Raw genomic sequence first — 13640 nt, 5'->3', positions numbered from 1 at the left:
AGATGTAATGATAATGTATTTATATCAGGTCAGATGTAATGATTATGTATTTATATCAGGTCAGATGTAATGATAATGTATTTATATCAGGTCAGATGAAATGATAAATGTATTTATATCAGGTCAGATGTAATGATAATGTATTTATATCAGGTCAGATGTAATGATAATGTATTTATATCAGGTCAGATGTAATGATACATGTATTTATATCAGGTCAGATGAAATGATAAATGTATTTATATCAGGTCAGATGTAATGATTATGTATTTATATCAGGTCAGATGTAATGATAATGTATTTATATCAGGTCAGATGTAATGATAATGTATTTATATCAGGTCAGATGTAATGATAATGTATTTATATCAGGTCAGATGTAATGATTATGTATTTACATCAGGTCAGATGTAATGATTATGTATTTATATCAGGTCAGATGTAATGATTATGTATTTATATCAGGTCAGATGTAATGATAATGTATTTATATCAGGTCAGATGTAATGATACATGTATTTATATCAGGTCAGATGTAATGATAATGTATTTATATCAGGTCAGATGTAATGATAATGTATTTATATCAGGTCAGATGTAATGATACATGTATTTATATCAGGTCAGATGAAATGATAATGTATTTATATCAGGTCAGATGTAATGATAATGTATTTATATCAGGTCAGATGTAATGATAATGTATTTATATCAGGTCAGATGTAATGATAATGTATTTATATCAGGTCAGATGTAATGATTATGTATTTATATCAGGTCAGATGTAATGATTATGTATTCATATCAGGTCAGATGTAATGATTATGTATTTATATCAGGTCAGATGAAATGATAATGTATTTATATCAGGTCAGATGTAATGATAATGTATTTATACCAGGTCAGATGTAATGATTATGTATTTATATCAGGTCAGATGAAATGATAAATGTATTTATATCAGGTCAGATGAAATGATAAATGTATTTATATCAGGTCAGATGTAATGATTATGTATTTATATCAGGTCAGATGAAATGATAATGTATTTATATCAGGTCAGATGTAATGATTATGTATTTATATCAGGTCAGATGTAATGATTATGTATTCATATCAGGTCAGATGTAATGATTATGTATTTATATCAGGTCAGATGAAATGATAATGTATTTATATCAGGTCAGATGTAATGATTATGTATTCATATCAGGTCAGATGTAATGATTATGTATTTATATCAGGTCAGATGAAATGATAATGTATTTATATCAGGTCAGATGTAATGATAATGTATTTATACCAGGTCAGATGTAATGATTATGTATTTATATCAGGTCAGATGAAATGATAAATGTATTTATATCAGGTCAGATGAAATGATAAATGTATTTATATCAGGTCAGATGTAATGATTATGTATTTATATCAGGTCAGATGAAATGATAATGTATTTATATCAGGTCAGATGTAATGATTATGTATTTATATCAGGTCAGATGTAATGATTATGTATTTATATCAGGTCAGATGAAATGATAAATGTATTTATATCAGGTCAGATGTAATGATAATGTATTTATATCAGGTCAGATGTAATGATTATGTATTTATATCAGGTCAGATGTAATGATTATGTATTTATATCAGGTCAGATGTAATGATTATGTATTTATATCAGGTCAGATGTAATGATAATGTATTTATATCAGGTCAGATGTAATGATAAATGTATTTATATCAGGTCAGATGTAATGATTATGTATTTATATCAGGTCAGATGTAATGATTATGTATTTACATCAGGTCAGATGTGTGTGTACCGTACATGTGAATCAAGCGATACTACAAAACATACGTCAGTAAAACCAGTTATCGCCTCATACGTTATACGGCTCTATGTTCAACCTACCTATTTGTATATAAGGTAAGTTAACTTTGTGTAAACTCCCCTGCCTGTATTCTGTCTCTAAATGTTGTCTATAACTAGCAGCACCATATCACCAGGTAACATTCTGACTGTGTTGTCTATAACTAGCAGCACCATATCACCAGGTAACATTCTGACTGTGTTGTCTATAACTAGCAGCACCATATCACCAGGTAACATTGTGACTGTGTTGTCTATAACTAGCAGCACCATATCACCAGGTAACATTCTGACTGTGTTGTCTATAACTAGCAGCACCATATCACCAGGTAACATTCTGACTGTGTTGTCTATAACTAGCAGCACCATATCACCGGATAACACTCTGACTGTGTTGTCTATAACAAGCAGCACCATATCACCAGGTGACATTCTGACTGTGTTGTCTATAACTAGAAGCACCATATCACCAGGTAACATTGTGACTGTGTTGTCTATCACCAATAGCACCATATCACCAGGTAACACTGTGTTGTCTATAACCATCAGCCCCATATCACTAAGTAACATTCTGACTGTGTTGTCTATAACCATCAGCACCATATCACTAAGGAACATTCTGACTGTGTTGTCTATAACCATCAGCACCATATCACCATGTAACATTCTGACTGTGTTATCTATAACTAGCAGCACATTATCACCAGGTAACATTGTGACTGTGTTGTCTATCACCAATAGCACCATATCACCAGGTAACATTGTGACTGTGTTGTCTATCACCAATAGCACCATATCACCAGGTAACATTGTGACTGTGTTGTCTGTCACCGATAGCTTCATATCACCAGGTAACATTGTGACTGTGTTGTCTATTACCAATAGCACCATATCACCAGGTAACATTGTGACCGTGTTGTCTATCACCAATAGCACCATATCACCAGGTAACATTGTGACCGTGTTGTCTATCACCAATAGCACCATATCACCAGGTAACATTGTGACCGTGTTGTCTATCACCAATAGCACCATATCACCAGGTAACATTGTGACCGTGTTGTCTATCACCAATAGCACCATATCACCAGGTAACATTGTGACCGTGTTGTCTATCACCAATAGCACCATATCACCAGGTAACATTGTGACTGTGTTGTCTATCACCAATAGCACCATATCACCAGGTAACATTGTGACTGTGTTGTCTATCACCAATAGCACCATATCACCAGGTAACATTGTGACTGTGTTGTCTATCACCAAATCACCAGGTAACATTGTGACTGTGTTGTCTATCACCAATAGCACCATATCACCAGGTAACATTGTGACTGTGTTGTCTATCACCAATAGCACCATATCACCAGGTAACATTGTGACTGTGTTGTCTATCACCAATAGCACCATATCACCAGGTAACATTTTGACTGTGTTGTCTATCACCAATAGCACCATATCACCAGGTAACATTGTGACTGTGTTAATGTACTTGGTGAATAAAGTTGATTCTGATTCTTTGCCTGAAAGTGTACAGTACCTCTCTGAGTCTCGCCAGGACCACTTCAAGGTATTCCTGGTCGTCCACCTTGGCGGTGATGGCGTCCAGGTTGTCAACAACTGTCTTGGCCGTCAGGCAGCAGTTGAACTTGGTCACAGTCTCGTAGTTGAAGGGGAACGTACTCTCACTGATCGTCACTTGAGTGATATTTCCCACTGTGCATTCACTCACTAGGACAGGGAGGAGAGTACTGTTATTCACTCACTGTGGACAGACAGACAGACAGACAGACAGACAGACAGACAGACAGACAGACAGACAGAAAGACAGAAAGACAGAAATGGTATATTAGTGCAGGGTGGACACACCTATGGAGCGTTTGGACTGTGATTGGTCGATGATGGACTGTCTGATAGCCGTCTTCATCCTCCTCTTCTTCTGTCTGGACGTTCCATTCTTTCTCAACACCTTCAGGAATGACTGTAGGAACTGGCCCTTTACTTTCTGGAGAACAACAGAACACAGCCTGTAAAAACACACACACACACACACACACACACACACACACACACACACACACACACACACACACACACACACACACACACACACACACACACACACACACACACACAGCCAGGTGTAGTGGTTTGTGACCTTAGAGAAGTTCCTGTAGAAGGAGGATGTCAGGTAGAGAGGTAGAATGCCCAGGTTGTCCAGGGTCTCTCTGTTCCAGGTAGCTGGGAGTCTGGAGAAACACACAGTACAGACTCAACTATACTGTTGACAGGAAACTCACACAGTACAGACTCAACTATACTGTTGACAGGAAACTCAATCACACAGTACAGACTCAACTATACTGTTGACAGGAAAATTCACAGTACAAACTCAACTATACTGTTGACAGGAAAACTCACAGTACAGACTCAACTATACTGTTGACAGGAAACTCACAGTACAGACTCAACTATATTGTTGACAGGAAAACTCACAGTACAGACTCAACTATACTGTTGACAGGAAACTCACAGTACAGACTCAACTATACTGTTTACAGGAAACTCAATCACACAGTACAGACTCAACTATACTGTTGACAGGAAACACAATCATACAGTACAGACTCAACTATACTGTTGACAGGAAACTCACAGTACAGACTCAACTATACTGTTGACAGGAAACTCACAGTACAGACTCAACTATACTGTTGACAGGAAACACACACAGTACAGACTCAACTATATTGTTGACAGGAAACTCAATCACACAGTACAGACTCAACTATACTGTTGACAGGAAACACAATCATACAGTACAGACTCAACTATACTGTTGACAGGAAACTCACAGTACAGACTCAACTATACTGTTGACAGGAAACACACACAGTACAGACTTAACTATATTGTTGACAGAAAACCAACAGTACAGACTCAACTATACTGTTGACAGGAAACTCACACAGTACGGACTCAACTATACTGTTGACAGGAAACACGTACACACGCACATCAGTGTATCTGACATATAATGTTTACATTTCAGGGCCCAATCCTAACTTCAGATACTGTTTCAGCCCAGTCAGTCAGTTTCAGCTCAGTCAGTCAGTCAGTTAGTTAGTTTCAGCCTAGCCAATCAGATGCGTTTGTTTATTTCCATGTTGGCTTACCCGTACTGTGTTTTCCCAGACGTCAACAGCGTTTCTATGGCAGCCACCTGTTCGTCGGCGAGGTCATTACAGTTCTGTAGTTTCTGCAGGATGAGCTGGTCAGAGTTCTGGATGTAGGAACCGTCCAGAACACACACCATGTTACCTAGGACCTGCAGGTTGTCACTGCTCAGAACTGTGCCGATGATACCCTGCAGGGACAGATGGACACAACACAGCACTGACATCACGACTTCCAATCAGATCGCATCAAATGTAAGTTCATATCATGAGCATTTCTATATTGTCATTCTATATTGTCATTCTATATTGTCATTATATATTGTCATTTATATATTGTCATTCTATATTGTCATTTATATATTGCCATTTATATATTGCCATTCTATAATGTCATTCTAGATTGCCATTCTATATTGTCATTCTATATTGTCGTTCTGTATTGCCGTTCTATATTGTCGTTCTATATTTTGTCGTTCTATATTGTCGTTCTGTATTGTCATTCTATATTGTCATTCTATACTGCCATTGTATATTGTCATTCTATATTGTCATTTATATATTGTCATTTATATATTGTCATTTATATATTGTCATTTATATATTGTCATTCTATATTGCCATTTATGTATTGCCATTCTATATTGCCATTCTATATTGTCATTCTTTATTGTCATTCTGTATTGCCGTTCTATATTGTCATTCTATATTGTCGTTCTATATTTTGTCGTTCTATATTGTCATTCTATACTGTCATTCTATATTGTCATTCTATACTGTCATTCTATATTGTCATTTATATATTGTCATTCTATATTGCCATTTATATATTGCCATTCTATATTGTCATTCTGTATTGTCATTCTATATTTTGGCGTTCTATATTTTGGCGTTCTGTATTGTCATTCTATATTGTTATTCTATATTGTCATTCTATACTGCCATTGTATATTGTCATTCTATACTGCCATTGTATATTGTCATTCTATATTGCCATTATATATTGTCATTCTATATTGCCATTCTATATTGTCATTCTATATTGCCATTCTATATTGTCATTCTATATTGTCATTCTGTATTGTCATTCTGTATTGCCGTTCTATATTGTCATTCTATTTTGTCGTTCTGTATTGTCGTTCTGTATTGTCATTCTATATTGCCATTCTATATTGTCATTTATATATTGCCATTCTATATTGTCATTCTATATTGTAATTTATATATTGTCATTCTATACTGCCATTGTATATTGTCATTCTATACTGCCATTGTATATTGTCATTCTATATTGCCATTCTATATTGTCATTTATATTTTGTCATTCTATATTGTAACAGAGTTGACAGTTAAATAGACACAGTAAGATGAAAATTTAATAAATTCAGGTCCCGCTTTAAATTAAGTGCAGCTTATAAAGCCTTCATAAAGCCTTCATAAAGCTTCATAAAGCCTTCATAAAGCCCATGTTTATATAATATTTCTACATAGTGGGTTATGTCACATTTGACATTGGGAATTATGTCACACAGTTATGCCACATTTATGAACCCTTTATAAAGCATGACATATGGTTATAGATGCTTTGTAACACATTTATGTAGTGCCTATGAAGGCATTATGAAGGCTTTATGACGCCATTATAAGCTGAACGTCATTTAAAGCTGGACCTAAATTCAAATACGTTTAAAACAATACTCAGTAATCATGCGTGAGCATCATTGTATATTCTAGAAACAGGAGAACGTTTTCTCTACCTAAAAGGACAACAGGCTAATAGAGAAGACTGAGCCTAGAAACAGCAGAATGTTTTCTCTACCTAAAAGGACAACGGGCTAATAGAGAAGACTGAGCCTGGGGAGGAACATATCTCCATCTGCTGTGTCTCTGAACCTCAGTTGGCTCTAGAGTTGTTCTCATCTCTTTTCTATCTATGGCGGAGAAGCTTGGCCCCCTTCAAACAATATGGGGTGGCAGGTAGGCTAGTGGTTAGCGCGTTGGACCAGTAACCAAAAGGTTGCTGGATCGAATCCCAGAGTTGATAAGATTTTAAAAAATCTGTCGTTCTGCCCCTGAACAAGGCAGTTAAACCACTGCTTCCCCGGTAGGCCGTCATTGTAAATAAGAAGTTGTTCTTAACTGACTTGCCTAGTTAAAATAAAGATTAAAAAAAGGTGGTGAGCCCTCTGACCTCAGTAATTATCGGCCATCTCTCAACTGTCTTGCCTAGCAACCATTTAGGGAATCATTAATCAACTGTCAGCTTAGAAACTTCCCAGAATACGAGATGGTTGCTAGCAGGGTCATAGCACCATCTCTGCTGTAACCTTGGTGTTAAATTATGTGGTAAAAGGTATGGACAAGGAGAAGCACAGTTCTGTCCTGTTTATTGACCTATGGGAGGCCTTCGAGACAGTTGACCACTCGTTACTGATTGTCTTAAGTCATCAAGCATCATGTGCTTGGCCATTTTTTATTTTTACTTGACAGACAGGACACTGTGTATTGTCTGATGGTGTTAAATCAGGTTTCCTTGATATTACCAAAAGTGTCCCACAGGGGTCGATCTTAGGTCCTGTACTTTTTGACTGTTTATATAAACAATATTAGTCTCTGCATTTTTTTTTACACACACCTGTATGCAGATGACACTGTTGCTATTGCCCCCAGGGTTAACCAGGCTCTTTCAGATGCTACTGTTGCTATTGCCCCCAGGGTTAACCAGACTCTTTCAGATGCTACTGTTGCTATTGCCCCCAGGGTTAACCAGGCTCTTTCAGATGCTACTGTTGCTATTGCCCCCCAGGGTTAACCAAGCTCTTTCAGATGACACTGTTGCTATTGCCCCCCAGGGTTAACCAGGCTCTTTCAGATGACACTGTTGCTATTGCCCCCCAGGGTTAACCAGACTCTTTCAGATGCTACTCTTGCTATTGCCCCCAGGGTTAACCAGGCTCTTTCAGATGCTACTGTTGCTATTGCCCCCAGGGTTAACCAGGCTCTTTCAGATGCTACTGTTGCTATTGCCCCCAGGGTTAACCAGGCTCTTTCAGATGCTACTGTTGCTTTTGCCCCCAGGGTTAACTAGGCTCTTTTTCAGATGCTACTGTTGCTTTTCCCCCCAGGGTTAACCAGGTTAATTCCAGAGCTTCAATCTGCCTTTACTGCCTTGCAGAAAGCAATGGATGGAGGATGTAACTTTATAGTGTACTACTGAGAACAGAGACCGATGGGCCCGGTCAAAAGTAGTGCACTATTAAGGGAATAGGGGTGTCATTTGGACCACACCCATGTTGTGTGACAGTGTTGTGACTCACCAGGCAGGTCTTGGCATTGTTAACCAGGGCTGTGCGTTTGAAGCTGAGAGGGTTGGAGAACACGGAGAAGTCTGCGTCTCCCAGCTCCCTGAAGTAGTCCTTACAGGTGTCCTGAGATACCTTACTGTAGCTGCAGACATCAAATACAATATAACACATTTATATTCATACAATATAAATAAACAAATACATCTGGCTTTATTCAGCAGTAACTTCATTAACCCGTTTCATTCATCAGTAACTTAATTAACCAGTTTCATTCATCAGTAACTTAATTAACCAGTTGTATTCAACAGTAACTTCATTAACCAGTTTTATTTATCTGTATCTTAATTAGCCAGTTTTATTCAACAGTAACTTCATTTAACCAGTTTTATTCAACTGTATCTTAATTAACCAGTTTTATTCATCCGTAACTTAATTAACCAGTTTTATTCATCAGTAACTTAAATAACCAGTTTTATTCATCCGTAACTTAATTAAACAGTTTTACTAATCAGTAACTTAATCAACCAGTTTTAAACTCAGTAACTTAAATAACCAGTTTAATGCATCAGTAACTTAAATAGCCAGTTTAATTCATCAGTAACTTAAATGACCAGTTTAATTCATCAGTAACTTAAATAGCCAGTTTTATTAATCAATAACTTAAATCAACCAGTTTTAAACTCAGTAACTTAAATGGCCAGTTTAATTCATCAGTAACTTAAATAGCCAGTTTAATTCATCAGTAACTTAAATAGCCAGTTTAATTCATCAGTAACTTAAATAGCCAGTTTAATTCATCAGTAACTTAAATAGCCAGTTTAATTCATCAGTAACTTAAATAGCCAGTTTAATTCATCAGTAACTTAAATAGCCAGTTTAATTAATCAGTAACTTAAATAGCCAGTTTAATTCATCAGTAACTTAAATAGCCAGTTTAATTCATCAGTAACTTAAATAGCCAGTTTAATTCATCAGTAACTTAAATAGCCAGTTTAATTCATCAGTAACTTAAATAGCCAGTTTAATTCATCAGTAACTTAAATAGCCAGTTTAATTCATCAGTAACTTAAATAGCCAGTTTAATTCATCAGTAAGTTAAATAGCCAGTTTAATTCATCAGTAACTTAAATAGCCAGTTTAATTCATCAGTAACTTAAATAGCCAGTTTAATTCATCAGTAACTTAATCAACCAGTTTTAAACTCAGTAACTTAAATAACCAGTTGTATTCATCAGTAAACAGAGAGAGAGAGATGGACTGTCCAACAGTATTTGCTTTGATTAATTTATTGATTAGTTGATTGGTTGATTAGTTGATTAGTTGATTGGTTAATGTATTTATTGGTTGATTGGTTGATTGGTTAATTTATTTATTGGTTGATTGGTTAATTTATTTATTGGTTGATTGGTTGATTGGTTAATTTATTTATTGGTTGATTGGTTGATTGGTTAATTTATTTATTGGTTGATTGGTTGATTGTTGATTGGTTGATTGGGTAATTGTTTATTGGTTGGTTGATGGTTGATTGATTGGTTGGTTGATTGAATGTATGACATGCGGTACTCACGCGTAGTAAAGCAGCATGTCAGGAGGGTATAGGTTGTAGCTAGTGACATCTGACCCTTCCTTGATGTAGTTGTACATGCAGGTCAACTGTGGGTCACACAAACATATAATCATATTATTATTATGATTATTTATCAAATGAATAATCCCTTGCATGCTGACTTCTCAAACAACTGTTGGAATCCAACAATACCGACCTCAGCAACAACAACAACAGCTGGTATTAAGCTTGGTGTGAGTGGCTGACCTGAGTCTCTTTGAGTACGACAACAACAACAACAACAACAGCTGGTATTAAGCTTGGTGTGAGTGGCTGACCTGAGTCTCTTTGAGTACGACAACAACAACAACAGCTGGTATTAAGCTTGGTGTGAGAGACTGACCTGAGTCTCTTTGAGTACGACGACAACAACGACATCAACAGCTGGTATTAAGCTTGGTGATGAGAGGCTGACCTGAGTCTCTTTGAGTACGACAACAACAACAATAACAACAACGAAAACAACAACAGCTGGTATCTGACCTGAGTCTCTCTCAGTTCGACCCTGTTGTTGCCCTTCCTCCTGCAGGCCTTGACCAGGTTCTTGATCTTGGTTGTGGTCATACTGGGCACTCTGGTGCAGGTGAAGCCCTGGAGCACGCTGGATGACATACTGGGGACACACACATATACACACACACAAGCACGCACGCATGCACACACACACACACACACACACACACACACAAAGGCGCAGAGACACACACAATAATTAAAAATAAATAACCATTAAACTGAGGGAAACACCCAATCAACACGCCCACATGACACTTCCTGGTTTTACAGTGCATTCTGAAAGTATTCAGACCCCTTGACTTTTTCCACATTTTGTTAAGTTACAGCCTTATTCTAAAATGGATTACATAATAAATGTATTTTTTAATCTAGACACAATACCCCACAATGACAAAGCGAAATCTGTTTTTAGACATTTTTGCAAATGTATTACAAATAAAAAATAGAAATACCTTATTTACATAAGTATTCAGACCCTTTGCTATGAGACTCTAAATTGAGCTCAGGTGCATCCTATTTCCATTGATCATCCTTGAGATGTTTCTACAACTTGATTGGAGTCCACCTGTGGTAAATTCAATTGATTGGACATGATTTGGAAAGGCACACACCTGTCTATGTAAGGTTCCAGTTGACAGTGCATGTCAGAGCAAAAACCAAGTCATGAGTTGAAGGATTTGTCCATAGAGCTCCGAGATAGGATTGTGTCGAGGCACAGATGTGGGGAAGGGTACCAAAACATTTCTGCAGCATTGTGGGTCCCCAAGAACCCAGTGGCCTCCATTATTTTTATATGGAAGAAGTTTTGAACCACCAAGACTCTTCCAAGAGCTGGCCGCCCGGCCAAACTGAGCAATTGTGGGAGAATGGCCTTGGTCAGGGAGGTGACCAAGAAGCCGATGGTCACTCTGACAGAGCTCCAGAGTTCCTCTGTGGAGATGGGAGAACCTTCCAGAAGGAAAACCATTTCTGCAGCACTCCACCAATCAGGCCTTTATGGCAGAGTAGGCCAGACGGAACCCACTCCTCAGTAGAAGTCACATGACAGCCTACTTGGAGTTTGCCAAAAGGCACCTAAAGGACTCTGACCATGAGAAACAAGATTCTCTGGTCTGATAAATCCAAGATTGAACTCTTTGGCCTAAATGCCAAGTGTCATGTCTGGAGGAAACCTGGCACCATCCCTATGGTGAAGCATGGTGCTGGCAGCATCATGCTGTGGGGATGTTTTTCAGTGGCAGCGACTGGGAGACTAGTCAGGATCGAGGGAAAGATGAATGGAGCAAACTACAGACAGCTCCTTGATGAAAGCTCCTTCATCATACCCTGATGAAGACAGCTTATCTGTCGAAACGTTGGATATTACATTTTTGCATCTGAGCTCCTAGAGTGTGCGGCTCTCCTTTATTTTCAAGCTCCTTGATGAAAACCTGCTCCAGAGCACTCAGGACCTCCAGATTGGGGTGAGGGTTCACCTTCCAATAGGACAACAACCCTAAGCACACAGCCAACACATCGCAGCAGTGGCTTCGGGACAAGTCTCTGAATGTCCTTGAGTGGCCCAGCCAGAGTATGGACTTCTCTAACATCTCTGGAGAGATCTGAAAATAGCTGTGCAGCGATGCTCCCCATCCAACCTGACAGATCTTGAGTGAATCTGCAGAGAAGAATGGTAGAAACTCCCCAAATGCAGGTGTGCCAAGCTTGTAGCGTCATACCCAAGAAGACTCGAGGCTGTAATCGCTGCCAAAGGTCTTCAACAAAGTACTGAGTAAAGGGTCTGAATACTAATGTAAATGTCATATTTCATTTTTTTTATATATATATAAATGTGCAAAAATGTCTAAAAACCTGTTTTTGCTTTGTCATTATGGGGTATTGTGATGTCATTATGGGGTATTGTGATGTCATTATGGGGTATTGTGATGTCATTATGGGGTATTGTGATGTCATTATGGGGTATTGTGATGTCACTATTGGTTATTGTGTGTAGATTGATGAGGGAAAAAACGATTTAATTCATTTTAGAATAAGGCTGTAACGTAACAACATTTGGAAAAAGTGAAGGGGTCTGAATACTTTCCGAATGCACTGTATATATACTGTACATCACAATGTGCAGATGTTTCCAGACTCACTTGTCGGAGTTGTCAATTCCTAGAGCCACTGTGTCAAAGAACAACACAGCCTGAAAATAAAAGAACAGTATTATAGTTTCTTAAAATCACTGTGTGTTCACCGTGTGTGTTCACAGTGTGTGTGTTTTGTGTGTGTGTTCACTGTCTGTGTGTGTTCACAGTGTGTGTGTGTTTTCTATGTGTGTTCACAGTGTGTGTGTGTGGACTGTGTGTCTGTGTGTTCACAGTGTGTGTGTGTGTGTATGTGTTCACAGTGTGTGTGTGTGTGTGTCTGTGTGTTCACAGTGTGTGTGTGTGTGTGTGTGTGTGTGTGTGTGTGTGTGTGTGTGTGTGTGTTTTCTGGGTGTGTCAGTGTGTGTGTGTGTTTTCTTGGTGTGTCAGTGTGTGTGTGTGTGTGTGTGTGTGTGTGTTTTCTTGGTGTGTCAGTGTGTGTGTGTGTGTGTGTGTGTGTGTGTGTGTGTGTGTGTGTGTGTGTGTGTGTGTCAGTGTGTGTGTGTGTTTTCTTGGTGTGTCAGTGTGTGTGTGTGTCAGTGTGTGTGTGTTTTCTTGGTGTGTCAGTGTGTGTGTGTGTGTGTGTGTGTGTGTGTGTGTGTGTGTGTGTGTGTGTGTGTGTGTGTGTCAGTGTGTGTGTGTGTTTTCTTGGTGTGTCAGTGTGTGTGTGTGTGTGTGTGTCAGTGTGTGTGTGTGTTTTCTTGGTGTGTCAGTGTGTGTGTGTGTGTGTGTGTGTGTGTGTGTGTGTGTGTGTGTGTGTGTGTCAGTGTGTGTGTGTGTGTTTTCTTGGTGTGTCAGTGTGTGTGTGTGTGTGTGTGTGTGTGTGTGTGTGTGTCAGTGTGTGTGTGTGTTTTCTTGGTGTGTCAGTGTGTGTGTGTGTGTGTGTGTGTGTGTGTGTGTGTGTGTGTGTGTGTGTGTGTATGTGTGTGTGTGTGTGTCAGTGTGTGTGTGTGTTTTCTTGGTGTGTCAGTGTGTGTGTGTGTGTGTGTGTGTGTGTGTGTGTGTGTGTGTGTGTGTGTGTGTGTGTGTGTGTGTGTG

At 38.4% G+C, this 13640-nt stretch overlaps 1 protein-coding gene across 2 annotated transcripts in view; it reads right to left on the bottom strand.

Annotated features, from left to right (window-relative positions):
- Positions 1-13640, bottom strand: part of LOC115177814 (uncharacterized) — a 73033-nt gene that overhangs the window by 9474 nt on the left and 49919 nt on the right. For both annotated transcript variants that reach the window (XM_029738792.1, XM_029738793.1), the window contains 8 exons: positions 12612-12661; positions 10441-10570; positions 9919-10004; positions 8364-8493; positions 5047-5237; positions 4029-4119; positions 3740-3875; positions 3411-3601 (listed from right to left, as the gene is read on the bottom strand). In XM_029738792.1, coding sequence (XP_029594652.1) covers positions 3411-3601; positions 3740-3875; positions 4029-4119; positions 5047-5237; positions 8364-8493; positions 9919-10004; positions 10441-10570; positions 12612-12661 — 1005 coding nt within the window. The remainder of the gene's footprint in view (positions 1-3410; positions 3602-3739; positions 3876-4028; positions 4120-5046; positions 5238-8363; positions 8494-9918; positions 10005-10440; positions 10571-12611; positions 12662-13640) is intronic.

The sequence above is a fragment of the Salmo trutta genome, chromosome 38 (genome assembly GCF_901001165.1).
Source record: "Salmo trutta chromosome 38, fSalTru1.1, whole genome shotgun sequence".
In the NCBI taxonomy this organism is placed as follows: Eukaryota; Metazoa; Chordata; class Actinopteri; order Salmoniformes; family Salmonidae; genus Salmo; species Salmo trutta.
This window is presented reverse-complemented; position numbering and strand designations above follow the sequence as displayed.